The following is a 27,170-nucleotide window of genomic DNA, read 5'->3' on the forward strand; positions in this document are numbered from 1 at the left end:
GGTCTCGCCGGAGCGGCATCATTCCAGGGAGCAGCCTTGTCCAGAGCGGCCTTCGCTGGGGAGTGGCCCTGTCAGCGTGTGGCCTCATCGTCAAGCGGCCTCGTCTGGAGCAGACTCATCCAGAGCGGCCTCGTCTGGGGAGTGGCCTCGTCGGGGAGTGGCCTCGTCAGCGAGTGGCCTCATCTGGAGCGGTGGCCTCCTCTGGAGAGCAGCCTTGTCAGAGTGGCGTCATGGGGAGCAGAGTCTGTGTCATCGGGGTTGTTGTCCTCCTTGTCATCGTCACTGTTGTCATCGCCTCTTCGTCGTCAGCAGTGGCCTCGTCCTGGGAGCAGCCTCAACCAGAGTGGCCTCTTCTTGGGAGCGGCCTTGACCGGGGAGCGGCCTTGCCAGAGCAGCCCCAGTCTGGGGAGTGGCCCTGTCTGGGGAGCGACCTCGTCAGCAGCGGCCTTGTCCTGGGAGCGGCCTCGTCCTGGGAGCGGCCTCGTCCAGAGTGGCCTCTTCTTGAGAGCGGCCCTGACCGGGGAGCGGCCTCGCCGGAGCAGCCCCTGTCTGGGGAGCAGCCCTGCCCTGGGAGGGACCTCGTTAGCAGTGGCCTTGTCCTGGGAGTGGCCTCGTCCAGAGTGGCCTCTTCTTGGGAGCGGCCCTGTCCGGGGAGCGACCTCGTCAGCAGCGGCATTGTCCTGGGAGCGGCCTCATCCAGAGTGGCCTCTTCTTGGGAGCGGCTCCGATCGGGGAGTGGCCTCATCTGCAGAGCGGCCTCGTCCAGAGTGGCCTCGTCTGCGGAGCAGCCTCGTCCAGAGCAGCCTCATCCGGAGCGGCCTTATTGGGAGTGACCTTATTGGGGTCATCGTTGTCGCCTTTTCGTAAGAGACAGCCCTGAGTTTGATTCTTGATGCTTGGCATGAAATAAAGCTTTGCTTGACCTTCGCTTTGTATCAGTCTTGTTCCTTTGATCATGGACCCCAACATTGGGGGCTCGTTCAGGATCAAACGACGAGAATCGAGCCAGCATTGGAATTTTTGGGAAAAAGCCTCCGGAGGTTTGGGTTTTTGGGTATTGGGATCTTGGGTATTGGAATCCTATCTGTCTGTCTGGTTGCGGAGCTCCAGGGTATAGCCCACCAGGGAGAAGCTGGACGTGGCCATGCTCCCCAGGGCTGGAGTGGATGCGGGGACGCCCCATCCCTCTGCTGGTAGATCGACGGGGGGTTCAAGTCCCCCTGGGTGGTTGAGGGGTTCGAGTCCCCCTGGGTGGTTGAGGGGTTCGAGTCCCCCTAGGTGGTTGGGGGATAAAGAAAGCCCCCACCAGTGGCAGGTTCTGGGTAAGAATCGTTGGGTCTGCAGTTGTCTTTGCTTGGTTCTTTTTTTGTCTGTTGTGTGGTTTGTTGTGTTTGCAGGGGACCAAGAAAGTCCCCAACAGCAGCAGGCTCTGGATGGGTATCGCTGGGCCTGCGGTTGTCTTTGTCTTGCCTTTTTGTTGTCTGTTGTGTTGTTTATTGTATTTGGAGAAATGGGACAAACGGGGAGTAAGGGGCCTGTGACACCCCTAGGTCTTGTTCTTGAACATTTCAAGGATTTTCAAGGTAAAGCCACTCAGTCAGGTGACAAGGTTTACCCGGGAAAACTAAAAACACTCTGCCAATTAGAGTGGCCCACTTTCTCCACAGGGTGGCCACCAGAAGGAACGTTTGCCTTGACTCAGATCTATTCTACCCTGAGTGAGGTCTTTGATCCACATCGAGACCAAATACCGTACATTGTGGCCTGGCGATAGAAGAGCCGCCATCATGGCTCAAGTCCCACCTTCCTCCTGCTAACGAAACCATTTCTTTCCCTCTAAGGCAGGTCAGAGCACCAAAACCAGAACAGACAGATGAGGGAGAACCAGGGAAGAAGACCATTCTACCTCCATCGGATACGGAGGATGTGGAATTTCCCCCCCCCCTTATTTGTCCTCTAAATCTGACTCTCGGTCCCGAAATGCCTTTACCAGTCCACCTCATACACGGTCGGGGTCCACCTATGGGACACCAAGCAGAGAGACTGCCTTAATCCTTCCCCTTTCCTCTATCCCCCTCTGTCTCCCTTTACCTCACCGGTACTGTCCGCGCCAATGCTGCCTCTTCGTGAGGTTGCTCTACCAGACGGGAGAGGGTGGCCCTACCTAAGCTATATCCCTTTCTCCTCTTCTGACATCTATAACTGGAAGACCCAACACAAATCCTTTTCTGTCCACCCTCAGGATTTAATTAGCCTCTTGGAGACTGTCTTTCTTACTCATCAACCTACCTGGGTGGATGTTCAACAGCTCCTTATGGCTCCTTTAACGGGGAAGAGCAGGATCGCATCATGTGAGAAACCCATAAGGTGATAAGTGAGAGACTTGGCAGGGACCTCGATCCCCGCCGAATGGAGGACTACTGCCCGAGGGAACCCCCTGACTGGGATCCAAACTCTGATGAAGGTAACAAGAGCTTACGTTTCTACCACCAGGCTCTACTGGGAGGCCTCCGTGCAGCTGCAAGGAGACCCATAAATTTATCTAAAATTAGTACGGTGACTCAAGGTAAGAATGAGTCTCCAGGAGCTTTCCTAGAAAGGCTAATTGAAGCCTATAAAATGTATAGCCCGATCGATCCTGAGGCACCCGAAAATCAGAGGGTAATGAATCTTGCTTTTGCCAGTCAGTCAGCCCCAGATATAAGGAGGAAACTTCAGAGAATTGAAGGATTTGAAGGGAAGAATCTGACTGAGTTAGTGAGAATAGCAGAAAAGGTGTTTAACAACAGGGATGCACAAGAGGATGAAAAACAGACAAAAAAACTGGTTAAGGTTTTGGCATTACATGAGGCGGGGAGAAGATGGGTAGGGGATAGTAAATGGAAGGAAAAGCCTAAGCACAGAGAAGGCAGGCAGGAAGACTTAGATCAGATCAATGTGCTTACTGTAAGGAAAAAGGACATTGGGCCACGAAGTGCCCCAAAAGGAAAACAGCAATGCTTGCCACCAGAGACTAAAGGGGCCATGGTTCGGAGCCCCTCCCCGAACCTCGGGTAAAAATTGAAGTGGAGGGGAAATCAGCTGATTTTTTGGTGGACACGGGAGCCCAATTTTCATCATTACTTAAACCTATGGGAAAACTATCTGGAGAGGAAGTTTGGGTACAAGGAGCAAATGGCACAGAGAGACATAAACGGATAACAGAAAGGGCTTTAAATTTGGCCTCGGGAGTAGTTAAACTTCAATTTCTGGTCCTCCCTAATGCCCCATATAACTTGATGGGAAGAGATCTCCTCCACAAGTTAAGAGCTGGCATTCAGTTCTCGGAAGGAGACATGACTGTAACCTTGAGACAACCCATTGTACAAGTGCTTATGGCAGCAGTAGATGAATACCTCCTTTACGAGCCCGTCTCAAAACCAGAGGAAACAAAGGCAGGGAGCCTTCTCCAAATCCTACAGGACGAGTTTCCCCAGGTCTGGGCAGAAGGGAAGCCCCCTGGCTTGGCCAAGGAACAACCTCCAGTGGTGGTACAATTAAAGGTGACAGCTACGGCTATTCATGTTCGGCAGTACCCCCTTCCCCGGGAAGCAAAGGAAGGGATCAGAAAACACATTAACCACCTCCGAGGAGACGGCATCCTAGTTCTGTGCAAGTCTCCATGGAACATACCTTTGCTGCCCGTCAAAAAGGCCGAGACTGGGGAGAACCACCCGTCCAGGACTTGCGGGAAGTTAATAAACGGGTTGAAGATATCCATCCGATGGTGCCTAGCCCCTATACCCTACTCTCCCTCCTGGGCCCCAGAAGAACTGTGTATACCATCTTAGATCTCAAGGACTCAAGAATTCACCCACCATTTTTGATGAGGCCCTACACAAGGATTTGCATGAGTACAGAACCTCCAACCTAGGAGTCACTCTGTTACAGTATGTTGATGACTTGCTAGTAGCCGCTGAGGACTATGAGTCATGTTTGCGGGGGATGAGAGCTCTCTTACAGACTCTGCAGGAAAAAGGGTATTGGGTGTCAGCGAAGAAAGCACAGCTCTGTCAGAGCCATGCCACTTATCTAGGCTTTGATCTCCACGAGGGAGTGCGTTCACTGTCTGAGTCCAGGAAACAGGTGATCACCCGATACCCTAACCCCACCACGTCCCGACAAGTAAGGGAGTTTCTTGGGATGGTGGGCTACTGTAGGCTGTGGATACCGCGGTTTGCGGAGATTGCCCGACCTCTCTACGAACTGGCAAAAGGAGGGCTCACTATGATAGAGTGGACAGCTGAGGCAGAAGGAGCATTTTGGGAATTACAAACAGCCTTACTGAGTGCCCCAGCATTGGCCATCCCAGATGTTACCAAGTCCTTCCACCTGTATGTGGATGAAAAAGCAGAGGGGGCCAAAGGAGTTTTAACTCAGACTCTGGGGCCTTGGCAAAGGCCAGTAGCCTATCTCAGCAAGAAACTAGATCCAGTAGCAGCTGGGTTTCCCCCTTGCCTCTGCATAATTGCTGCAACAGCCCTCCTGGTCAAGGATGCGAGTAAATTGACTTTGGGTCAAAATCTCATTGTAACCACCATACACGCTATTGAGGGCCTTCTCCAGACTCCACCAGACCAATGGATGACGAATGCCCGAGTGACGGGTATCAGGCCCTTCTCCTCAACTAACCAAGAGTGACTTTCCAGCCCCCAGCGGTGCTGAATTTAGCCACACTGCTGCCAGAGGAGCTGGCTGACCATCCATACGACTGGGGAGGTCCTAACCCAAGTCACAGGAATAAGGCCGGATCTCAGAGACATTCCCCTCCCGGATGTCGAGATGACTCCGTTCACAGATGGGAGTAGCTACATGGTCAATGGAAAGAGGTATGCGGGGGCTGCGGTGGTTTCTCCTGAGCAGGAACTCTGGACAGCAGCCCTGCCACATGGAACTTCGGCACAAAAAGCGGAACTGATTGCACTCACTAAGGCACTGCAGATGGCCAAAGGTAAAACCGCCAACATCTATATGGACAGCAGGTGGCCTTTGCTACTCTCCATATACATGGGGCTATTTATGAAGAAAGGGGCCTATTAACAGCAGAAGGAAAAGGAATTAAAAACAGAGGAGAAAATATTGGCTCTCCTCAAGGCTATTTGGGACCCAAAAGAGGTGGCTGTTATGCATTGCCTGGTACACCAAAAGGGGACTGATCTGATTTCAAAAGGAAACCACTTAGCAGATCAAGCCGCAAAGCAAGCAGCCTGAGAAACACTGCAAGAACTGGTTACACTCCTGGATCCAGCCCTACCAGAAAAACCGAACTATTCAGAAAAAGATTTAAAGTATTTACAGAAATGGGTTAAATTGGACTATGAAGGGGACTGGGCTAAGACTAAAGCAAGAAAATATGGGCACAAGTATATGTTAGTTTTTGTAGATACCTTCTCAGGCTGGGTAGAGGCTTTTTCCGCCAAACATGAGATGGCAGGAGTGGTAGCCAAAAAGCTACTAGAAGAAATAATCCTAGGTTTGGGCTGCCTCTCACAGTCGGGTCAGACAATGGCCCTGCATTTGTGAGCTCAGTCTCACAGGCATTGGCCAAGGCCGTGGGCACAAATTGGAAACTACATTGTGCCTATCGGCCCCAGAGTTCCGGGCAAGTAGAGAGAATGAACCAGACTCTTAAAGAGACCTTGAGAAAACTAATTCTGGAGACTGGCGGTGGATGGGTGGATCTCCTTCCTTTCGCCCTCCTCAGGGCACAATGTACACCCTATTTAAACAAGGTGACCCCATTTGAAATAATGTTTGGGAGACCCCCCCCCCCCCCCGCTCTGTCCTCGGCTACAGGAGGTTGCCCTAGCAGAAATGACTGATCAGTCTGTACTCCAGTCACTGCAGGCATTACAGTCTGTCTTAAAAAAAAAGCCCATGCAGGGATCCGGACTGCCCACACTGGGACGGAGTCAGAGGTGGAACCACATCCTTACCAACCCGGGGACTTGGTTTGGATATGTCGCTATCAAGTGGGGAACTTGGAGCCTCGCTGGAAAGGACCGTTTACTGTTATCCTGACCACCCCCACGGCAGTAAAAGTAGAAGGCATTAGGGCCTGGGTTCACGTGGGTCACGTCAAACAAGCCGAGAGTAAGGACGCCCCCCCAGAGATGGAAGCTGCAGCCGACAGACCCCGCTGACCATGGAATAAAGCTAAGACTAAAAAAACTGTGAGTTTATTGTTGCTCCTATTGTTACCTGTTTATGTAAAGTATAGGTGGGAAATTAGATGAACAGAATTAGGAAAAATGAGCCGACTGTGCACTAATGTCATTGTATAAGAGAAAATTAGAGTGATAAAATGTTAGTCTTACATGCTCAATATAACATAGAACTGGCTGAAAAGTCAAGGATTTGACTAATCTCCAAAGAAAAGGGGGGAATATAAGGGCCCAGTTGGTCAGAGGAGCCATTTTGTTGCAGTAAACTTAGATTGACCCTATGCAGTGAACTTAGATTGACCCTGCCCCTCCCAGAGGAACTTACTTGCAAAGCCTAGATACAAGGGCGGGTCAGGCCAGGTGAAGACATCCAATCAGAGGGGCGTGCATATATTTACTGAGGTGAGTTTAAATCCCATTGGCCACCTGTGTGGGGGCGGGGCTCAACCACCCCTATAAAGGTTAGTTTTCGAGGCTGAAGCTGAGAAGAAGAAGGAGAGCCGTCGGAGAAGAAGGAGAGCCGTCGGGAGGAGTAGGAGAGCCGTCGGGAGGAGTAGGAGAGCTGTAAGAGCTGTCAGAGCCAACAGCTCTGTCAGAGCCATGAGCCGCCAGCGGCCTAGCTTCCAGCAGCCTTGCCACCACCGAGCCGCAGCCCCGCCGTGAACGGCCTCGCCGCCCCGAGCCTCGGCCCCCACCCCCCGCGAGCAGCCTCGCCGCCTGGAACCGCGGCCCTGCCGCGAGGGGCCTCACCAGAGGGGCATCATTCTGGGGATCGGCCTTGTCGGCCTGCGGCCTCGTCCAGAGCAGCCTTCGCCAGGGAGTGGCCCCATCGGCATGCAGCCTCATCGTCGAGCGGCCTCGTCTGGAGCAGCCTCATCCGGAGCGGTGGCCTCCTCTGGGGAGCAGCCTTGTCAGAGTGGCGTCATGGGGAGCAGAGTCTGTGTCATCGGGGTTGTTGTCCTCCTTGTCATCGTCACTGTCGTCATCGCCTCTTCGTCGTCAGCAGTGGCCTCGTCCTGGGAGTGGCCTCGTCCAGAGTGGCCTCTTCTTGGGAGCGGCCCTGTCTGGGGAGTGGCCTTGCCAGAGCAGCTCCTGTCCGGGGAGCGGCCCTGTCCGGGGAGCGACTTCTTCAGCAGCGGCCTCGTCCTGGGAGCGGCCTCGTCCAGAGTGGCCTCTTCTTGGGAGCGGCTCCGATCAGGGAGTGGCCTCATCTGCGGAGTGGCCTCATCTGCGGAGCAGCCTCGTCCAGAGCAGCCTCATCCAGAGCGGCCTTATTGGGAGTGACCTTATCGGGGTCATCGTTGTCCCCTTTTCGTAAGAGACAGCCCTGACCGGTCAGTTTGTTTCTTGATGCTTGGCGTGAAATAAAGCTTTGCCTGACCTTCGCTTTGTATCAGTCTCGTTCCTTTGATCACAGACCCTAACACTACTAACAACACCATCTGAGAATTCAGACTGTTCTAGAGACTTACCAACATCTAGAGATGTTGAACTTTTTTTTTTGCTGACAGGTGTAAAATGTTATACTATAGTTTAATTTGCATGTTGTTTATTACCAATCTTTTCAAATGTCATTGTCTATACGTGTTTTCTCTTAGGTTCCTATTCATGTCTTTTGTCCATTTGTTTAGAGCTCTTTATCTTTTTCTTATTGATTTGTAGGAATTCTTTAAATATTCTGGACAATTATCTTTTGTCCTGGGCCTGAACCTAGGCTCCATCCTATAACTAGCTCTGTGACCATATGCAAGTTACTTAACCTCCATCAGTCTGTTCCCGTTTCATAAAATGATGTCATAATACCACCTGTGAGGTTTATAGACAATGCACCTGAAGCACTTAGCCTGGTGCCTCATAGAAGCCAGGTGTTCAATATCTTTTTTCCTTGAAGATTTTACCTATTCACTTGTTAGAGAAAGAAGAGAGAGACAGCACAAGTGACAGCACAAGCAGGGGGAGAAGCAGGCAGAGGGAGAAGCAGACTCCCCACTGAGCAAGGAGCTCAGTGACACAGGACTCGATCCCAAGACCCAGGGAACAAGACCCAAGCTGAAGGCAGACGCCCAACTGACTGAGCCACCCAAGTGTCCCAAAGTGTTAAATACCTTGTGGCTATTATGAAAACAGATTTAAATATTAATAAGAATATTAAATATGAAATATTATGCTAGGTCTACAGAGTTTATTCACAATAGAGAAGTTGTTTGAGAAGAGGTCCTGTGCTATAGAAATTACGATCGCTCATCCTGGAGAAAGACAAAATGTTGTCTGATCTTAGTCAAGATATCCTCAGTGTCACTCTACTCTTTGTGATGGTGATAATAACAGAACTGACGTGAGAGGGTTGTTGTAAGGATTAAGTGGGTAAAAATAAAGACTCTCAGGATAGTAAAATCACTAAGATAATTTAAAATACAATTTTCCCAAATCTCTACCACAAAAGAAATGTTCCTATATACTGAGAAAACCAGTTGCTTTCAATGATCTGTTTCTTGTGTGAGAAATCCCTCACAAAGGAAAGATGAAGGAAACCACTTGTAATAAACCCTTTGTGATAAGAGTAACAGGATTAAGGATATAATATATAGTATATATAATACACTAACCTGATTGAATCACTGAAATATATTCCACTCCCAAGATTTCCAATGTCTGTTCTCTTTGTGCCACGATCTTCAACTACTTTCGGTAAAAGCAGCCCACTAAAAAGAAAAAGACATTACAATGATTTACTAGAAGAAAGGTATCTTTTATTATAGCCTCGTAATTCTAGCAGACACAGGTTCTACTTAAGGACATGCTAAGTGAAAAAAGCCAGGCACAGAAACGCAATTACTGCATGACCTCATGTATATGTGAAATCTAGCAAAGTCCAACTCATAGAACCAGAGTGCAGAATGGTGGTTTCTAGGGACTGGGGGTTGGGGAAAATGGGGAGATGTTGGCTAAATGGTATACAAACTTTCAATTTTAAGATAAATAAGATAATACTGTTTGCCAAGAGCAGATCTTATGTTCTTTTTTTTTTTTTTTTTTTAAAGATTTTATTTATTTATTTGACAGAGAGAGAGATCACAAGTAGGCAGAGAGGCAGGCAGAGAGAGATGAGGATGCAGGCTCCCCGCTGAGCAGAGAGCCTGATGCGGGCCTCGATCCCAGGACCCTGGGATCATGACCTGAGCCGAAGGCAGAGGCTTTAACCCACTGAGCCACCCAGGCGCCCCAGATCTTATGTTCTTACCACAAGAAAAAAAAAAAGATTAACTCTGTAGTGATGGATGTGTTAATTACCTTGCTTGTGGGAATCATTTCAGAATGTACACGTACATTAAATCATCACATTATACATCTTTAAAAAAATCACCTGTACAACCTAAATATATATAATTCCTATTTGTTAATCATATCTTAATAAAGCTGGAAAAAATATACCAATTAAAAGACAATAAGCAAATAAAGAGAATGAAATGAAAAGCAAAATATATTTCAGAGTATTCCCACAGGACGGGTTCCAGGTGTTGGGGTCTGTGATCAAAGGAATGAGACTGATACAAAGCGAAGGTCAAGCAAAGCTTTATTTCGCGCCAAGCATCAAGAATCAAACTGACCGGTCAGGGCTGTCTCTTATGAAAAGGTGATGACGACGACCCTGGCAAGGCTGCTCCCAATGTGGCCGCTCTGGACGAGGCTGCTCCCCAGACAGGGCCACTCCCCAGACAGGGGCTGCTCCGGTGAGGCCACTCCCTGAGGCTGCGGCTCGGGGCGGCAGGGCCGCTGGCAGCTCTAACGGCTCTGACGGCTCTGACAAGAGCTCTGTCAGCTCTGACAGCTCTTACAAGAGCTCTGACAGCTCTCCCGGCTCTGACGACTCTCCTACTCCTCCAATGACTCTTCTATTCCTCCCCAGCCTCCGCCTCACAGACTAACCTTTATAGGGATTGTTGAGCCCCGCCCACACACAGGTGGCCAATGGGATCTCACCTCAGTAAATATATGCGCACCACTCTGATTGGATGTCTTCACCTGGCCTGACTTGCCCTTGTACCTAGGCTTTGCAAGTAAGTTCCTCTGGGAGGGGCAGGGTCAATCTAAGTTCACTTCATAGGGTCAATCTAAGTTCACTGCAACAAAATGGCTCCCCCTGGCCAACCAGGCCCTTACACCAGGTGCTGTTCAAATGTACCAAGCTATGGCCAGTTTCTCATTGCTATCTTGGTCAGCCCTGAGATGCTGGTCATTTTTCTTACCTCAGGGCTCTGCCTCCTACCTGTTGAGGCTTCCAGCACACAACAGAACCATGTGTAAGCCCAATGCTCACTGCATTTCTTCCTGGCTCAAGAACTTAAGCAGGTTTCCACTGGCCTTCTAGCACTGTTAAGAACTCTTTACCATCAAAGTTAAATCATGGTTATCTCTGGGAAGGTGGGTAAAGGGAGACTTCTGCCTTTATTACATAAACATGTACTGTTTGAATTTTGCATTATGAAATGTAATTAATTTTGTAAAATAGTTCTTGGATTTTATTCCTACTTAAAGTTTATTTAATTTTTTAAATTAAACTTATTCATCAATTTTTTATTATCAATAATTAATTAATTAATTCTAATTAATTTTAATTTATTAAATTAAATTAATTAATTTAAATTAATTTTAAAATTTAATTTGATTAATTTTAATTAATTAAATTAAAATAATTAATTTATTATTAATAATAAATAATAAATATTTAACTTATTAAAAACAATAAAATTTATTAATTTTTTAAATTAAAACTATTTTTCAGGGTGCCTAGGTGGTTCAGTGGGATAAAGCCTCTGCCTTCAGCTCAGGTCATAATCCCGGGGCCCTGGGATCGAGCCCTGCATTGGGCTCTCTGCTCGGCGGGGAGCCTGCTCCCCCTCTCTCTGCCTACCTCCTCTGCCTGCTTGTGATCTCTGTCAAATAAATAAATAAAATCTTAAAAAAATATATTTTTCAATGCTAGTACCTATAATTCTAGATTTTTAAAAAAGATTTTATTTATTTATTTTCTGTGGGAGGAGCAGAGGGAAGAGGATAAGCAGATTCCTTCCCCACCAAGCTCAGAGCCTGCTGTTGGCCCTATCCCTGAGATTATGACCTGAGCTGAAATCAAGAGGTGGATGCTTAACTGACTGAGCCATCCCAGCATTCCTAGTTTTAAATGTTTAAATCTTTGTTCCATGTGGAGTTTATTTAAGTGTGAGGAATGAGGTAAGGGTCCAACTTTGTATTTTTTCCAGGTAGTAATCTCTCCTAATACATAGTATTAAAGAAATTATCTTTCTTCCACAGAAATAAAAACTACTTTTATTATATGTTAAACCTTCTACGTCTTTACATTTGCTTTTGGATTCTTTATTCTGTGACTCATCTGTTCAGGTACAACCTCACTGTTTTAAGTAACATAGCTTTATAAAATGTTTTTAGTGTCTGGTTAATTCTCCTTCATTCATCGTCTTTTTCTTAATTACCCTGGTAAAATCCAATTTTAAAAATATGTACAGTAGTATCAGCTTTTTATTTTAAAAAAAATCTTGTTAGCACTTTTATTGTGATAGCTCTAAATTTATAGGTTAACTCAAGTAAAACTGGCATCTTTCTGATTAGTGCAATTATCTTTTGGGTCCTTCAATAGGAGTTTAAAATTTTTTCCAGCTGGATCTTGTATACTTATGTTTCTTCTCAGGTATTTTTTTCCTTAGGTATTTAAGTAAGGATCCAGATGTAATCATATCCTCCCAGGCTCCTTGTGACTGCAGTTCAGCTCTAATATTAAGTGGCTATTCAAAGCAACAGAAAATTAGTTATGTTTTATACAGATAACTAACAGTATCTAGATACTCTAATTTCTAGATCTTTCTTCTTAAGTATTGGATATTCCCTAGATTAGATACACATAGAAGAGCCATGAAATAGAGAATCCCCTTTCTTCATATTGTAAGGGCCTGTCCCTCCCAGAGGAACTTACTTGCAAACCTCGGATATAGGGGTGGGCCAGGCCAGATGGAGACATCCAATCAGTGGGGCGTGCATATATTTACTGTGGTGAGGTGAAATCTCATTGGCCACCTGGGTGTGGGCCAGGCTCAACCACCTCTATAAAGGTTAGTCTGTGAGGCTGGGGTGGGGGGAGTAGTAGGAGGAGTTAGAATAGCCGTTGGGATAGCCGTTAGAATAGCTGTTGGGATAGCCATTAGAACAGCCGTTGGGATAGCCGTTAGGGTAGTCATTGGGAGCGTTGGAGCGTCATGGTCCTCACTGTCTTCGGGAGTGTCATGGTCCTCCTGGTCGTCGTAGTCGTTGGCAGCGGCACCGCAGCAAACAGCCTTGCCACCAGCAGCCTTGCTGCCTCAAGCGGCCTCTCCACCACCGAGCTGCAGCCCCGCTGTGAGCCACCTTGCCGCCCCGGGCTGCAGCCCTGCTGTCCCGGGCCTTGGCCCCGTCGGTGTGCGGCCTCGTCTGGAGCAGCCTTGTCCAGAGCACCTCGGGCGGCCCCATCCATGAGCAGCCTCACTGGAGCGGCCTTGCCGGAGCGGCGTCATTCCGGGGAGTGGCCTCATCCAGAGCGGCCTCTTCTTGGGAGCGGCCCCGTCCGGGGAGCGGCCTCGCCGGAGCAGCCTCATTCCGGGGAGCAGCCCTGTCCAGGGAGAGACCTCGTCAGCAGCGGCCTCATCCTGGGAGCAGCCTCGTCCGGAGTGGCCTCCTCTTGGGAGCGGCCCTGTCCAGGGAGCTGCCTCGCTGGAGCAGCCTCATTCCGGGGAGCGGCCCTATCCAGGGAGCGGCCTTGTCGGCAGCGGCCTCATTTGGAGTGGCCTCGTCTGCAGAGCGGCCTCATCCAGAGCGGCCTTCTTGGGAGCGGCTTTGTCGGGGTCATCATCATCGTCTCTTTGTAAGAGATGGCCCCTACCAGTCAGTTTGATTTTCGATGCTTGGCGCGAAATAAAGCTTTGTTTGATTTTCACTTTGTGTCAGTCTCGTTCCTTTGATCACGGACCCTAACATCATATGATACAGTTTTCAAGGAGCAATTCACACCCATGTATTACACTCTAAAAATATATGATAATAAGTAAATAATTTGACTTATTACAATTTAAAGTATTCAGTTTTGGGGCGCCTGGGTGGCTCAGTGGGTTAAAGCCTCTGCCTTCGGCTCAGGTCATGATCCCAGGGTCCTTGGATGGAGCCCCGCATCAGGCTCTTTGCTCAGTGGGGAGCCTGCTTCCTCCTCTCTCTCTGCCTGCCTCTCTGCCTACTTGAGATCTCTGTCTGTCAAATAAATAAAATCTTTAAAAAAATAAAGTGTTCAGTTTCCTCTGGAATACAATAAGCTAATTTTAACTGAAGAGGCCCATGTAGTATAGAAAAAAAAATTAGGAAAACAAGGTAAAACACTTCATGTTCATGAGGGTGAAACATTTAGAAAATAAACATGGTATCCTCTTACCGGGACAGGATCCCAACAAAGCTTTGTACAGGCGATCCATGCAGTAAGGACTTCACATTGCCAAGTTTGTTCAAAAACTCTGTGGCTTCATTCACTCTGCCAACTCTAAATATCTGCAAGATATCCACTGGACCTTTGCTGTGAAAAGTAGAAGAAAAACCTCGAGATTGCATAATCAAAAGCAAAATAAAAAATCATTATTAGCAGAAAGCCCAAAATAACCCAAATGGCCATTATTATGGAATGGATACAGTGAATCACAACATAACATTTCTTAGAAATATTATGTAGTCATTAAAAAAATCATACTCTTAAAAAATAAGGATAGGAAGTAAAACACAGTAAAATAAATTTTAAAAATAAGTTATAAAACTTTATGCACAGCATGATCTCAAATTTTGTCAAATATATAATATATATAATACATATATAGATGGAATTCATTCATGCATTTATTCATTGAACAAATACACTCTGGGAGTGCCTGGGTGGCTCAGTTGGTTAAGCACCAGACTCTTGATTTCACTGGGGTCATGATATCAAGCCCTAGGTCAGGTGCCACACCAAGCATGGAGCCTGGTTGGGATTCTCTCTCTACTCATCCCCACCTTCCGCTCCCATGTGCATGTGGTTGTACTCTCGTCTCTCTCTCTCTAAAACAAACAAACAAACAAACAAACACTCTGTGCTGAGTATTCTGCCAGGCCCTGGAAGTGAGATAATATGGTCTCTGGCTTCACGGGGCTTGTATCCTAATGGAGAGAGACAAAAATTAAAAGTTAACAAATAACTGATTTTACATTCTATTCAGCAAACTAACCAGGTTCAGAGAGAGGATGGTCAAGAAAGGCCTATCTTTGAAAGTGACATTGCAACATGACATAATACAGTATATATTTTAAGACCTAACTTGTTGTTTGGGGAAAATAAACTGGCTGGGGCAGGAGCAGAAAGAATGTCAGAAGTAGGCGAGACAGCGGTATCTGGATTAAAGGTGGCAGCAGTGTGAATGAAAGAAGCCAATGGATTAGAGACATTTTGGAGACAGAATTGACAGGGCACAGTGATATGGGGATGAAGGAGAGTGGACAATGGCTCTGGGTGGGTGACTAGGATGAGGAAGCATGGGAAAAGACTGGGGGACTATGAAGAGACAGAGTTGTGGGGTAGAAAATGTAAGAGAGCCTGTCCAGCATGTCTTCCCAACTCCTCATTCTCTGGTGTCACACTGGTAGCTTAAAAGTAGCTATAGTAGGGGGCGCCTGGGTGGCTCAGTGGGTTAAAGCCTCTGCCTTCGGCTCGGGTCATGATCCCAGGGTCCTGGGATCGAGCCCCGCATCGGGCTCTCTGCTCTGCGGGGAGCCTGATTCCTCCTCTCTCTCTCTCTGCCTGCCTCTCTGCCTGCCAAGTAAATAAATAAAATCTTAAAAAAAAAAAAGTAGCTATAGTAGGAGTATTTATATCACAAAAGCCAACAGTTATTATAAGTCAGGACTTCTATTTTAGGGAGCTGGCTTGCCAGCATACCACTAGATATGGAAAAGAATCAATAATTGAGTTTGGGTTATATTCTTCTTTTTAAAAATATTTTATTTATTTATTTGACAGAGAGTGAGATCACAAGTAGGCAGAGAGGCAGGCAGAGAGAGAGAGAGAGAGAGAGGAGGAAGCAGGCTCCCTGCTGAGCAGAGAGCCTGATGCGGGACTCAATCCCAGGACCCTGAGATCACGATTCGAGCCAAAAGCAGAGGCTTAACCCACTGAGCCACCCAGGCACCCCAGAGTTTGGGATATATTCTACACCAACAAGTTAACAGTGGTCATATTATCTCTGGGTAGTGAGATTTGGGTGATCTTTAGTTTTCATCATGCTTTCACATATTGTCTAAACTTTCAGCAAAGAATAAGACATTTTATAACTAGAAAAAATTAATATGAAAATCATCACTAGTGAAACAAAATGGAGAAAATCTAATTCTTCACAGCAGCAGAATCTCTCCATAGGGAAAGGTCCACTTTTGTCATATGAACAGTTCAACATCACTTGGGTGTGAGGTGAGATCTCCAAGGCCTTCATGAGTTATATTACATGACTAAAAATGTACAACTGGCCTATGCAGTTGGTTCAAGGGGCTGCAGTTCACCATCTTTAGCTCTAAGTGTGTAAGGCTTATGATTAAAGTTAACCTGGCCCTTTATACCTAATGAGAGCCAAGATGCCCAAAAGGTCCAGAAGAAAAACTTCAGGCAGAGGAGTGCTAGGAGTTTACATTAGTGGGATGAATGACCAAACCAGAGGAAGTCAGTCTCACCCTTGAGAATAACCCATCAAATTAGTTTCTGAACCTTGAAGCTGGGTCCAGGCTTGTTGGAGCGGCTGATCCACATACATCTGTTGTTACTGCTGCTGCCCTGTGTTGTAGAACACACAAGGGCAAAAGAAACAGGTACTCTCACAGTCAATGAGGAAATAGACGTGACTGACCTTTAGGGGTGTCATATCTCTTGAAGTATTTTCCAGATTTTCAACTGTTTCCATGCCATGGAGTGGCCATTTTATTTTATTTTATTTTTTTAAAAGATTTTATTTTATTTATTTATTTATTTATTTATTTATTTACTTATTTGACAGAGATCACAACTAGGCAGAGAGGCAGGCAGAGAGAGGAAGGAGGCTCCCCGCTGAGCAGATAGCCTGACGCGGGGCCCGATCCCAGGACCCCGGGACCACGACCCAAGCCAATGGCAGAGGCCCCAACCCACTGAGCCACCCAGGCACCCCCTGGAGTGGCCATTTTAGAAGCTGCCACACACATAGTCCTGCATCTTAAAATCTTAATTTAAGCAGATTTTGCTATATAATATCCTTCAAAACACAAAAATACCTTGTGATTTCAAGTTCTTAAATTTAATTCTCAGCAAGATTAGATAAACTTGAAATTTGAGTGGAATAGTAGGGAGTGTTTTCAAGCACAGAATACTGTCCCAAATCTATTATATATAGATATACATAATATATCAGATATATATTATATACATACAGATAAAGATATTATGTATATATTATGTATATATATAAAATATATATACATATATAGAAATATATATACCTATATATAAATATAGGTAAATATAAATATAAATTTTTTTTAGGCAGGTTTTTTTAAGTAGATTCCATGTCCAGGATGGAGCCCAGTATGGGGCTTGAACTTAGGACCCTGAGATCAAGACCTGGGCTGAAATCAAGAGTTGAACACTTAACCGACTGAGCCACCTAGGCATCCCCCAAGTCCCATTATAAGCACAGAAGAAAGTAATCTGTCATCATAACATAGCTACCTTGTTATAGAGGATTCAATTACACAAGTAATTATGGGGACTAGTTCTTTAACAGTATCTGGAACAATATTACATAATAACAGCTCCTAAGACATTTCCTTTATGCATACCTATGATTATTCTGTAAAACCTCTTCTTTAACTCTGAAAAATTCTTCAGTGTTCTGTTCAACATGCTCAATTTTGCATCTCAAAGCTCGGTATTTGGCAAGAGATGGTGGGTTGGGTTTGAACAAATTAGTTTCACAGACATTAACCATGTCTCTTATTAGCTATAGATAAAAATAATACAAGATGTCAGAATCACTCTGTATCAAAATATTTATAGCTCATTATACTTTCTCAAAAAGATTGGAAAAATAAGTGTTTTTCTTCCTAAAGTTTTTTTTTAAAGGTTTTATTTTTAAGTAATCTCTACACTCAACATGGGGCTTAAACTCACAACCCTGAGATCAAGAGTTGCATGCTCCACTGACGGAACCAGCCAGCACCCCTCCCCCAAAGCTTTTGATCAATATGTAAGTTGCACATTAAAGGTAATACTCTTATTATATATTGTACCCTCAGTGATAGCATAATATACAATAATAATAATAGTAAACATCAGGATAGCACATCATTGTTGATAAAGTGTTTCAGGTACATCGTTCCTCTAATCCACACTATAGTACTGGTCTTATTAGATCTTATTATCCTCATTGTATAGATAGGGAAAGTGAGGCCCCAAGGAGCTGAAATAATTGCTCAAGATTCCACAGCAAACAGGGGGAAGTGACTAAATAGGAACTCAGATCATCAGAATTCAAGTCCAATTCTGTTAGCAAAACTTCATTAAGCATGTTCTGTATGCCAGGCATTGTATCAGGTTTGAAAGATACAAAAATGAGTAAGACATGGTTGTCTTCCCTGAGAGGGAACCCAAGTATACTTAGTATACTCATAGGTCATGGAGCTTGGAGGAAGGAACATAGCTCTTACATAATCTGAATTATGTTTATTTTAAGGATATATTGCTTTTACCATCTTTGAGATGAAAGAGACATTGACAGGGGGGCCCTATCTTGCCCTGTCACACATCTTTATGACCTCAATATAGGGATGGGCTGTAATTAAATACACCAGGCATAAAAGAAAAGATTGATACATTTTTCTATATAAAAGTAAAAATTTTCTGTATGGTAAAATAGAAAAAGTCAACCAATCATCCACCACAAGCAAAGTAAAACAAAACAAAGCAAAACAAATAAACTAAAGAAAATATTTATAACTCATATCCCAGGCTAGGCTCCCTAACTTAAGAGGTCATAACAATCATGAAGAAAAATAGAAAGATCTGAAAGAAAAAGGGCCAAACGACATGAATAGACAGTTCAGAGAAAAAAACAAAACAAAACCCGCATAAACTAAATATAAATCCTGTAACTGAGAGGTATTTTTTCATCCATAAAATCGGTAAAGTCTGAAAGTTTAACAAATATACTTTTGGTAAAACTATAGGAAATAGAAAGTCTCATTCACTGATAGTGGGAGGGCAAATAATAGAACATTCATGAGGGAATAAGACAAAATCTATCACAATTACAGATGCACTGACCCCATAAGCCAGAACTTCTACTTCTGGGATGAATCTCAGAGACACTCCTGTGCAGTTATGAAATGACAAATATACAAGCATATTCACTTTGGCATTGTTTGTAGTAACAAAGTCTGGAAACAGTCCAAATGTTTGACATTAGGGGATGCCCATACAATGTGGGGAATGAGGACACTCTCTCTAAGTGGGAAAAATGGGTGTGGAACAGCAAAGATGGTATACAACTTTTTATGTAAAAGAAAGGGAGAGGAATAAGTATATATGTGTATATTTATAATAATTTGCATAAAGAAACTGCAAAGACAAACAAGACATGGTTATCAAGTTGGGGAGTTGGAATGGGTGGAAGGGCAGGGTAGAATACAGATTGTGCTGAGTAAACCTTTTAAATACAATTTTGACTTTTGAATAATACAAATGTATTACCTATTGAAAATATAAAAGTTAAATGAAAAAGTATTTGGATGGGCACTACATACACCTTCTCAGTAGGAGAACGAGCAACTGAGGTTCTTAATGTTGGATGGTAGGCAAATCATGAAACTTTAAATTTGGAAGGCTCCCTTATCATCTCATTTATTGATTCTTCACTTATTTTGGATTATAGATGTATCCAGGAATCTGTTGAGAGCTATAATTTCCTTCAAACATGTAAAATTTTGTATCTCCAAGCTCTTTTGCAGTCTAGGTCATGGATTTCTTTCTGATCATGTCCCAATTCCTTCATGCACAGATGAGGCAACTCAGAGCCAGGGAGTGAATTGGTCTCATCTAAGGCGAGGGGCACACTGGGGCTGCCTTCCTGCTTTCCTCTTTGCTAACTGAGCCCAGCTCCCTCCCCTACAGCTCAAGGGAGAGGGCCCATTTCTGCAGAGTCAGTAATTACACTCTCCTTGCCTTAGATTCCTTGGCTTAGGAATTCGCATATGACTCAGTTCTGAGCAAAATACTAACCAAAGAGTCTACAGGGCCAGGGAAGCTTGTCCTAAAAGATAAGAAAAGAAATACTCCAGTTGGGATGCTATGAACAACTGCAGTTATAAGGTCATGTAAGGTGAGGCGGGCTGAGAGGGAAGCTAAGTTTACAGGAACCACAGAGATGAAAAGAAGCTGGGTCCTTGTTGATAATTCTCCCTCTGAGCGACTGGACCAGCAGCCACCCTATAACTGGCTTCTTGTTATACAGGGTAATAAGTATCTTCATTGTTCAAGTCAATGCCAGCTTTCTGTTTCTTTTGCAAAAAGAATCCTAACTCCTCTCCTTGAGACAGGGAAACTGAAGGACTCCATAAAAATCTGCTTTTGTTCCTTTTCCTATTTCTATTCCTGCTAGGACCTCCACTTCACACATGCCTATGAAGCAAATAGCATTATGTCCTCTGGATTTCTCGAGAACAGATAACATCTAAGGAAAGACCAGGTGAGAACAACCTGATGAAGTTATCTTATGAGCATTCTAAACCACCAGAACTAGACATCTTCACAACAAGACGCACTGGCTCCAAGGAATAACACCTGGGCCCTGTCTTTATTCTAACCAGGTCCTGGGCGCTAGACCATGATCCTCAATAACAACCCCAGACACCAAGCAGAGATAAGACCCCCTCCTTTCCTTACCGAGTCTCCCAAACACGTCTGTACCTGTTCTCTTTCTCTACCTTCAGTAAACTCTGCTTTTGCCTTCTGCTGGCCCACGTTCTATCTCTATCTTGTGAGTAGTAAGGGATCCTCTCGGCTGGTCCTGTGGGACTCCCTCCAGGTCCTCAGGCCTGGCCTGCCGGCATTATCCTGATATAGAAAATTACTTAACGGTGTAGCAATTCTAAATATATCTGCCTTTGTATACTATTCCAACACATTCATGTTTGGGAACATGCTTCAGGTAATCTCCATAAGAATCCAAAGCATTCTAAATTGGCTCAACATTCATTTTTGAGCCAACTTCTGTGATTCAGTACTACCTTATTAATCAGATTTGAAAAGACTCTTCCCCAACATATAATGAATTGAATTCCGTATTTCAGAGATTTACCTGGCAGAGGTCCTCTTTCTTAGCTAATAGTCTCAGGTTCACTTTTTCAGTTGTTGTGCCTTTGTGAGGTATTAATCTGTAGAACTCAGTCATCATTTTTTGCAGTTGTTCTTCTGTTTCTCCATTTTTCAATGCGGCCTTTACTAGAAGGAGAACTCCCTCTGCCTTGCTCACCTTTAAATGGAGGACAATATATGTGTCTTAAAGTTGAATCTTTACCATCAGAGAAAAGGTGAAGGAACACGCATAAAAACATCTAAAATGGTTGTTAGTTATGTAACAACTAATGGTTTTCAATTGGACACCAGCCATAAAACAGGTGCCATGTTTACAGGAGATGTATATCAGTTGTGACGATAATACCATGAGAAATCTTCCAAAACCAGGCTCAGCTTAACTAGAGGAAAAAAACCAGAGCCTTAAATATCTATATTGTGTATCTATATCTATATCTACATCTACATCCGTATCTCTATTCACAACTGCATCTCCATCTCTTTCTATATCCGCAAGAGAGGAATACTAATGCAACCACAAGAGACTTGCTTTTCACACAAGAAGTTTAGAAAGATGTCAGAATCACACTAGGCACAAAATCCAGCAGAACATGTTTCTAATTACACAAATACTATTTGGACTTTGACCCAGAAAACCTTTTTCTCCCTGAAATAAATTAGTTTAGTTCCACAGAGGGAAACTGTATTATTTTACTGTGACAATGCAGTTGCACAAGTTGTACCATTGGGAATATTTTCTTTCATTTGCTTTTTCAATCATATAAAATCATATAAAATTAAAAAGAGCATTTTTCTGGAGGACTGGGAGCATCCCTGCCTTTCCCTAAAATGGTCACAATTTACAAGACTGGGAAGCAGTGGCTCTGAAGTGGACGAAGTTCTGAGTGTCTAAGGACCAAGTGCAACCCTGTCCCTCAGGCCTGCTAAACACCTTGCAACATAAAGGAGCAGGCCTCCCAATGAGACGGCACCAAAAAGCAAAGCTTGGAGCAGCTCTTGGATCTGATATGTTATATAGATAAGAACATCTAGTTTTCTTCAAAGGTTGTTTTCCCCTTAGTGCTCTCAGTGTTCCCTTTTTCCAAAGTAAAAAAAAAAAAAGCACATCGGAATGCATCCAGAAACATCTGGACCAGCACCAAACACACATAGCATGATTTAAGCTAGTAAACCAGAAAGCAGAAATTGTCATGATTGAGGTTCTCCTTCAAGGGCACACGTGACTCACGTCATTGAGACTAATCCTGTTCACAGGCTTGAGAAGCATGTGCTCCAGGTGGCCGAGAGCTTCCGCCCAAACCATTTCCACCAAATCGCTCACTTCTTTGCTCAGAATGCTTGAATTTATTACCTCCTCCAAAAGCAACTGCAACAATAAAGTAAAAAAAAAAAAAACCAAAAAAAAAAACCAAAAACCCCACCAACAAAAGGTTTCATTAGTGGGCTGATAACAGAGACGAGAGAAGAAATCATCACAGCCAAGGACAGAGTCATAGGCAGCCAAACGACTGATAATTCTGTGTGCCTCCACTTCCCTCCTATACTCTCTAGATTTCCCCTTTTACTCCCACTTTATGTTTCCTTTTGCCTTTTCCTTCATTCTATAAGCTTTAGGCCTCCCAGTGACATCAAAGTTTAAGTGGCATTAAGGGTTAAGGACCCCTGATTCTTGGCCTAGGTTATAATGAAGTTTTTGAAAGCCATGGGGGTTTGTTGCTGAAGCAAGCAAGAGGTTTTGTGGTTCATCCTAGAACTCACTCCTTACCTGGCTCCCACACTTGTCTATGAGTTTACTTTTCTTGTTCTTAACTCTGACTCCTTTCTCTTACCAGGTTTTCATTTGTTGTAAAGAAAATGTTTCTATTAAAAATATTCAATCACTCACACAAAATAGTACATAGAAATCAATCTTACTGCTTGCAGTTTTTCAGATGCTAACTGGGTTGCTTCAGGTGTAAAATGTTCTCTTAGCAGAAATCCTTGTTTCCTCAGGTCTTCAATGTAATTTTCATAGTATTCACTTGCATCTGCAGAGCTTTTCTTTACAGAGAACTTTCTAGTCTGTGAATTATAGTGTGGCGCAAAATGTTAGGATGTGAGGATACAGTCACTTATTAACCTATGATCTTTATTGAACACCTATGCACCATGGGAAAATGGAATGTAAATAAGGCAATGGATCCCCACCATGAAGGTGTTAATTAGTTTTTTCAAAGAATTACTTAAATCTTCAATTCTTCACAAAACTGACTAACACCTGAAAGTAAAGGGAGAAAAGCCTGAGTAGGCACAACAGGCAGAAGGGATGCATATGATTCACGGGAGAGTCACTCAAACGTCTGTTCAGAGACTTCATACTCTTACTTTACATACTAGTCTAATGAGCTTTGAAGTCTGGCATTCAAGCTTTTTGGAAATGAGCAAAATAGATCAGGGAGGGGCAGAAAATAAAAAATACCTCAGAAATGAGGTACTGTTAGAGAAAGCACACAGTCAAAATGAAATGATAGCTATCAGCAAGGAGAAAGCAGGAAAGTTCTTGGTCATGCAAATAAAGCAAAGGCATGGAGCAAGGTGTCTTCTGGATAGGTACAAACTGCCTGCTTCCTTCCAACCTGCCCATAGATGTGGCATTTGTCAGCTTTTCCTGGGAATCCTTGCTCCTGTAGTGAGCGGTTGTCCCAAACTTATTAACCTCAGAGAATGTGGAAGTCTAGCCCCAGCTGGGGCCTGTGGGTGTTGCCTAAGCCCCTGGCTCTGGAGTGTGTGCCCCCAGGGGCAGGGGGAGCCAGACCACCCATGACACCATACACCACTCTCCTGAATTTGTGGCTACAGGGCGCCTCCAAAACATGGAGAAAAGAAACATATCATGTTCAAGTTACCCCATTTAAGAAGATAGAGTTTTAACATAATTTTGGAATATTTCCACAAAATGTTTTTGTATGAGAGACAGGCAAGTTAGAAAAGTCTCTTCTGAAGAACAGCTCTTTCAGTGTTGGTTAAGCGAGGATAATTTCTATCAAAGTGAACAGACTCACCTGAGGAGCCCTCTACTTGTATTCTCAGACTTAGGCTTGCCAAGGGAGGAAGGCACCCAGGAAGAGCTCTCGGGATAGTAAGCAGGAGGGGACGGTGGCCTATTCAGCCTTACCATTTTCTTTTTCAGTAAAGAAAAACAATTACAACATGTTCTATCATGGTTTTCAACTTGATGTTTCTTTACTTTTTATCCATACAATTAAACCCTCCACAAAATACAGCACACATTTTTGGGTAAAAGGATAACAAAAGCCTTTCTCCTACTTAGACATATTTGACTTGGATTGGCTTTTTTTTATCTATTCACATGGAAACCTGATATGGCAAAATTGCTTGGATAACAGTCACTTCTCATGAATAAATTACATCAGGACTGGGAGCTCAATGAATGAACCATAAATGATGGGTGGGAAACCTGACCCTTGGGCTTACCTGAGAGCAGCGACGTAAGTAATGAGTGCCTCCCTTAAAGACATCTTGAACTTAGGCCCATGTCATGACAGGTATGGGCTACTTTGGGTGGGCTTCTGAGTCAGGTGGATCCCGTACTGACCTGAGGTGAGTATCTCTCCTGGCACCAGAGCTGAAACCTCCAGTGGGGGCAAAGCCAGAAGCATCCAGAGCCTGAATGCAAGGCTGTGAGGACCACTCCCACTCAGGTGAGCCTGTGTGCCCTGTGTTTTCTGCCTGTAAATCTGTCTAGACAGAAGATACCCTGATAGTGTAGCAGCATGTGCTTTGAATTTTAGGTGTAAGTTCTGAATTTATTTTTGTTTCATAATGGTTTCAGGTTGGAACCATGCCCTTGATTTGACTGTGACCTAATGTAAGGTCTTGGCCTCTGCAAAGCTTTCCTTGCCATTTCTGAGCCTACAATACTTTCTACCACATTTTAGTATCAATTCTGTCCCAGTGGATTATAATCATGAATGTGTAGTTTCATCCCTGGCAGAGATCTCTGAGGGGCAGGGTTTGAAGTAAATTTTATCTTTGGGCTCCAGTAGATTGGCTGGTATGTAGTAGGTACTTAACTAAGTGTGTGAATGGATTGCTTTTAGCAGAGTATACATTAGTAAAGTTGCTATAAGTGATTCAGCACAGGAGCAGGAGGCCTACACTCCCTGCACCCAGTGAATACTTCCCTCTGACAAGAAAGAACCCTGTATTGTTCTAGTCAGAGCACTTCTCTCACCTTCCTCCCCTCACCTGCCATATTCCAATGGAGAACATGTTTCTACCTTTCAAAATTATTTATGAGGTAAAAAGGTTAACAGTTTGGCTGGTTCATTGACCAATGTTAAGGAAAGTAGATATGAACAGAGCAGATAAACAAACACACAGGAATCAACATAAAGATCATTACCTTGCGGTGCCTGGGAGGCACAGTTGGTTAAGGGCCTGACTCTTGGTTTTGGCTCAGGTCATGATCTCAGGGTTATGAGATCTAGCTCAGCATTAGGCTCTGCGCTCAGTGCAGAGTCTACTTAAGACTCTCTCCCTCTCTCCCTGCCCCTGATGCTTTCTCTCTCAAATCAATAAATAAATCTTAAAAAAAAAAAAAAAAAAAAGATCATTACCTTGAGGCCATTGGCCAAGAGGAAGTGTGCAGATATGAAAAAGGCAGGATCCCTGCGGTCCTGGGAGCTCTGTAGCTCTACCACTGCCACCTCCTTTCCTCCCTCTTCCCCGATCTGGAAAATAGGTTATTCTTTCAGAAGCTGTATCCACTCAATAACAAGCCACACACACCATTTAAAAATTCTGATAATAAAACTAATACCAGTCATTCAGAGATATAATTTGGAAAATACAGAAAGTATGAAGAAAAAATAAAAATTACCTGAAATCATACTATAGATATAGAATTACTATTTATATTTTGGTATGTTTCTTACTATATATGTTTAAACTATATATACAGTTTACAGGGGAGCAGTCTAGATGCCGGAGGAGTAGCAGGCTGAGATGACATCAGGTTGCAGGAGTTCAGCTAGATAGTTATCAAACCATTCCAAACACCTACAAATTCAACAGGAGATCGAAGAGAAGAAGAGCAGCAATTCTAGAAACAGAAAATTGACCACCTTCTGAAAGGTAGGACGTGTGGAGAAGTGAATCTGAAGCAACAGGAAGATAGACTGCAGGGGGGAAGGGCCGGCTCTCGGCAAGCAGTGGAGCAATGGAGCCAAAATCAGAACTTTTAAAGGTCTGCTCCACTGAGGGACATTGCTCCAGAGGCTAAGCCGGGGTGGAACCCTCAAGGTGACAGCGTGGTCTCAGGTCACGTGGGGTCACAGAAGGATTGGGATGTCTGAGTGTAGCAGAGCTCGCAGGTATTAGAGCGGGGAAGCCAGCTGCAGAGACAGAGCCGAAGAGTGAGCTCTCAGCTCGGGGTTACCCTGAACTGTGATCTGTGGCACAGTCAGGCCACTGCTCTTTGAGTAGGGACCCCAAAAGTGGCAGATCTGGGGAGAAACCCCTGGAAGAGCAGAGCGGCAAAAATCTGCTGGGTTTGGAGACTCCAAATGGGGCTGTGTGCCAGAGACAGAAACGCTTGGTCACAGGCTGGGTAAGCTTGGAGTATGGTTGGAGACCAGGGAGACGGGAGTGACTGAGCGCTTTTCTCCAAGGGTGCACAGAGAAGTGGGTCCCCAAGCTCTTGGCTCCTCCAGGCTGGAGATTGGGAGGCCACCATGTTCATTCCCAATATCGAGAACTCTACGGAAAGCAATCAGGGAACAAAAGATCCCGAGAGTGAAACCGAGCAGATTACTTAGCCCAGCCCCTAGCAAGGGCGACACACGAGCTCACTGATCAAGGAGAACAGCGGAATTCCAGAGGAGGGGAAAGCAAAGCATGGAATTCATGGCTTCCTCCCCATTATTCTTTAGTCTTACAAAGTTAATAAAATTTTTTAATTTTATTTTTTTCTTGCTCTAATTTTTTTAACTTTTACTCTTTTCTCTTTTAACATTTTTATAAACTAGTTTATCTTAACACTAATTTTCTTTAAAAAAATCTTTTTCAACCTTCATTATTATAATCATATTTTATCCTTCATTGTACCTAACTTTATCTTTTGTATACATACAGGGTTTTTTCTTCTAAAAAAATTTTGGAATACTTCTTCTAATAGATCAAAATACACCCTAAATCTAGCACAGGGCTTTATTCTAGTCTCCAGCCTGAGCAAATTCTCTACACTTTCTTTTCTTTCTTTTCCCAACCAACTTATCTTATCAACTCCTTTTTTAGAATTTTTTTAATCTTCATCTTTACAGTCATATTTCATCCCTTCATCGTGTTTACTCTTATTTCTGTGTATGTGTGTATATGTATATATATATATGGAAGGTAGTTTCTTCTAAGAGACCAAAATACACCCAAAATCAAGTGGGTGGCTCTATTCTATTCATCAATCTAATATATATATATGTATACATATACGTATATATACGTATATGTATACATATATA

The 27,170-nt window shown here is 44.2% G+C and overlaps 1 protein-coding gene across 3 annotated transcripts in view; it reads right to left on the reverse strand.

Annotated features, from left to right (window-relative positions):
- LOC111159938 (poly(ADP-ribose) polymerase family member 4) overlaps nt 1-27,170 on the reverse strand; it is a 136,536-nt gene that overhangs the window by 85,861 nt on the left and 23,505 nt on the right. For all 3 annotated transcript variants that reach the window (XM_022522627.1, XM_022522629.1, XM_022522628.1), the window contains 7 exons: nt 25,272-25,385; nt 22,567-22,713; nt 21,881-22,018; nt 20,636-20,809; nt 17,121-17,281; nt 13,672-13,809; nt 8,810-8,905 (listed from right to left, as the gene is read on the reverse strand). In XM_022522627.1, the coding sequence (XP_022378335.1) occupies nt 8,810-8,905; nt 13,672-13,809; nt 17,121-17,281; nt 20,636-20,809; nt 21,881-22,018; nt 22,567-22,713; nt 25,272-25,385 (968 nt within the window). The remainder of the gene's footprint in view (nt 1-8,809; nt 8,906-13,671; nt 13,810-17,120; nt 17,282-20,635; nt 20,810-21,880; nt 22,019-22,566; nt 22,714-25,271; nt 25,386-27,170) is intronic.

This window comes from Enhydra lutris, unplaced genomic scaffold (assembly GCF_002288905.1).
Source record: "Enhydra lutris kenyoni isolate GAN:26980312 unplaced genomic scaffold, ASM228890v2 scaffoldscaffold71, whole genome shotgun sequence".
Classification (NCBI taxonomy): domain Eukaryota; kingdom Metazoa; phylum Chordata; class Mammalia; order Carnivora; family Mustelidae; genus Enhydra; species Enhydra lutris.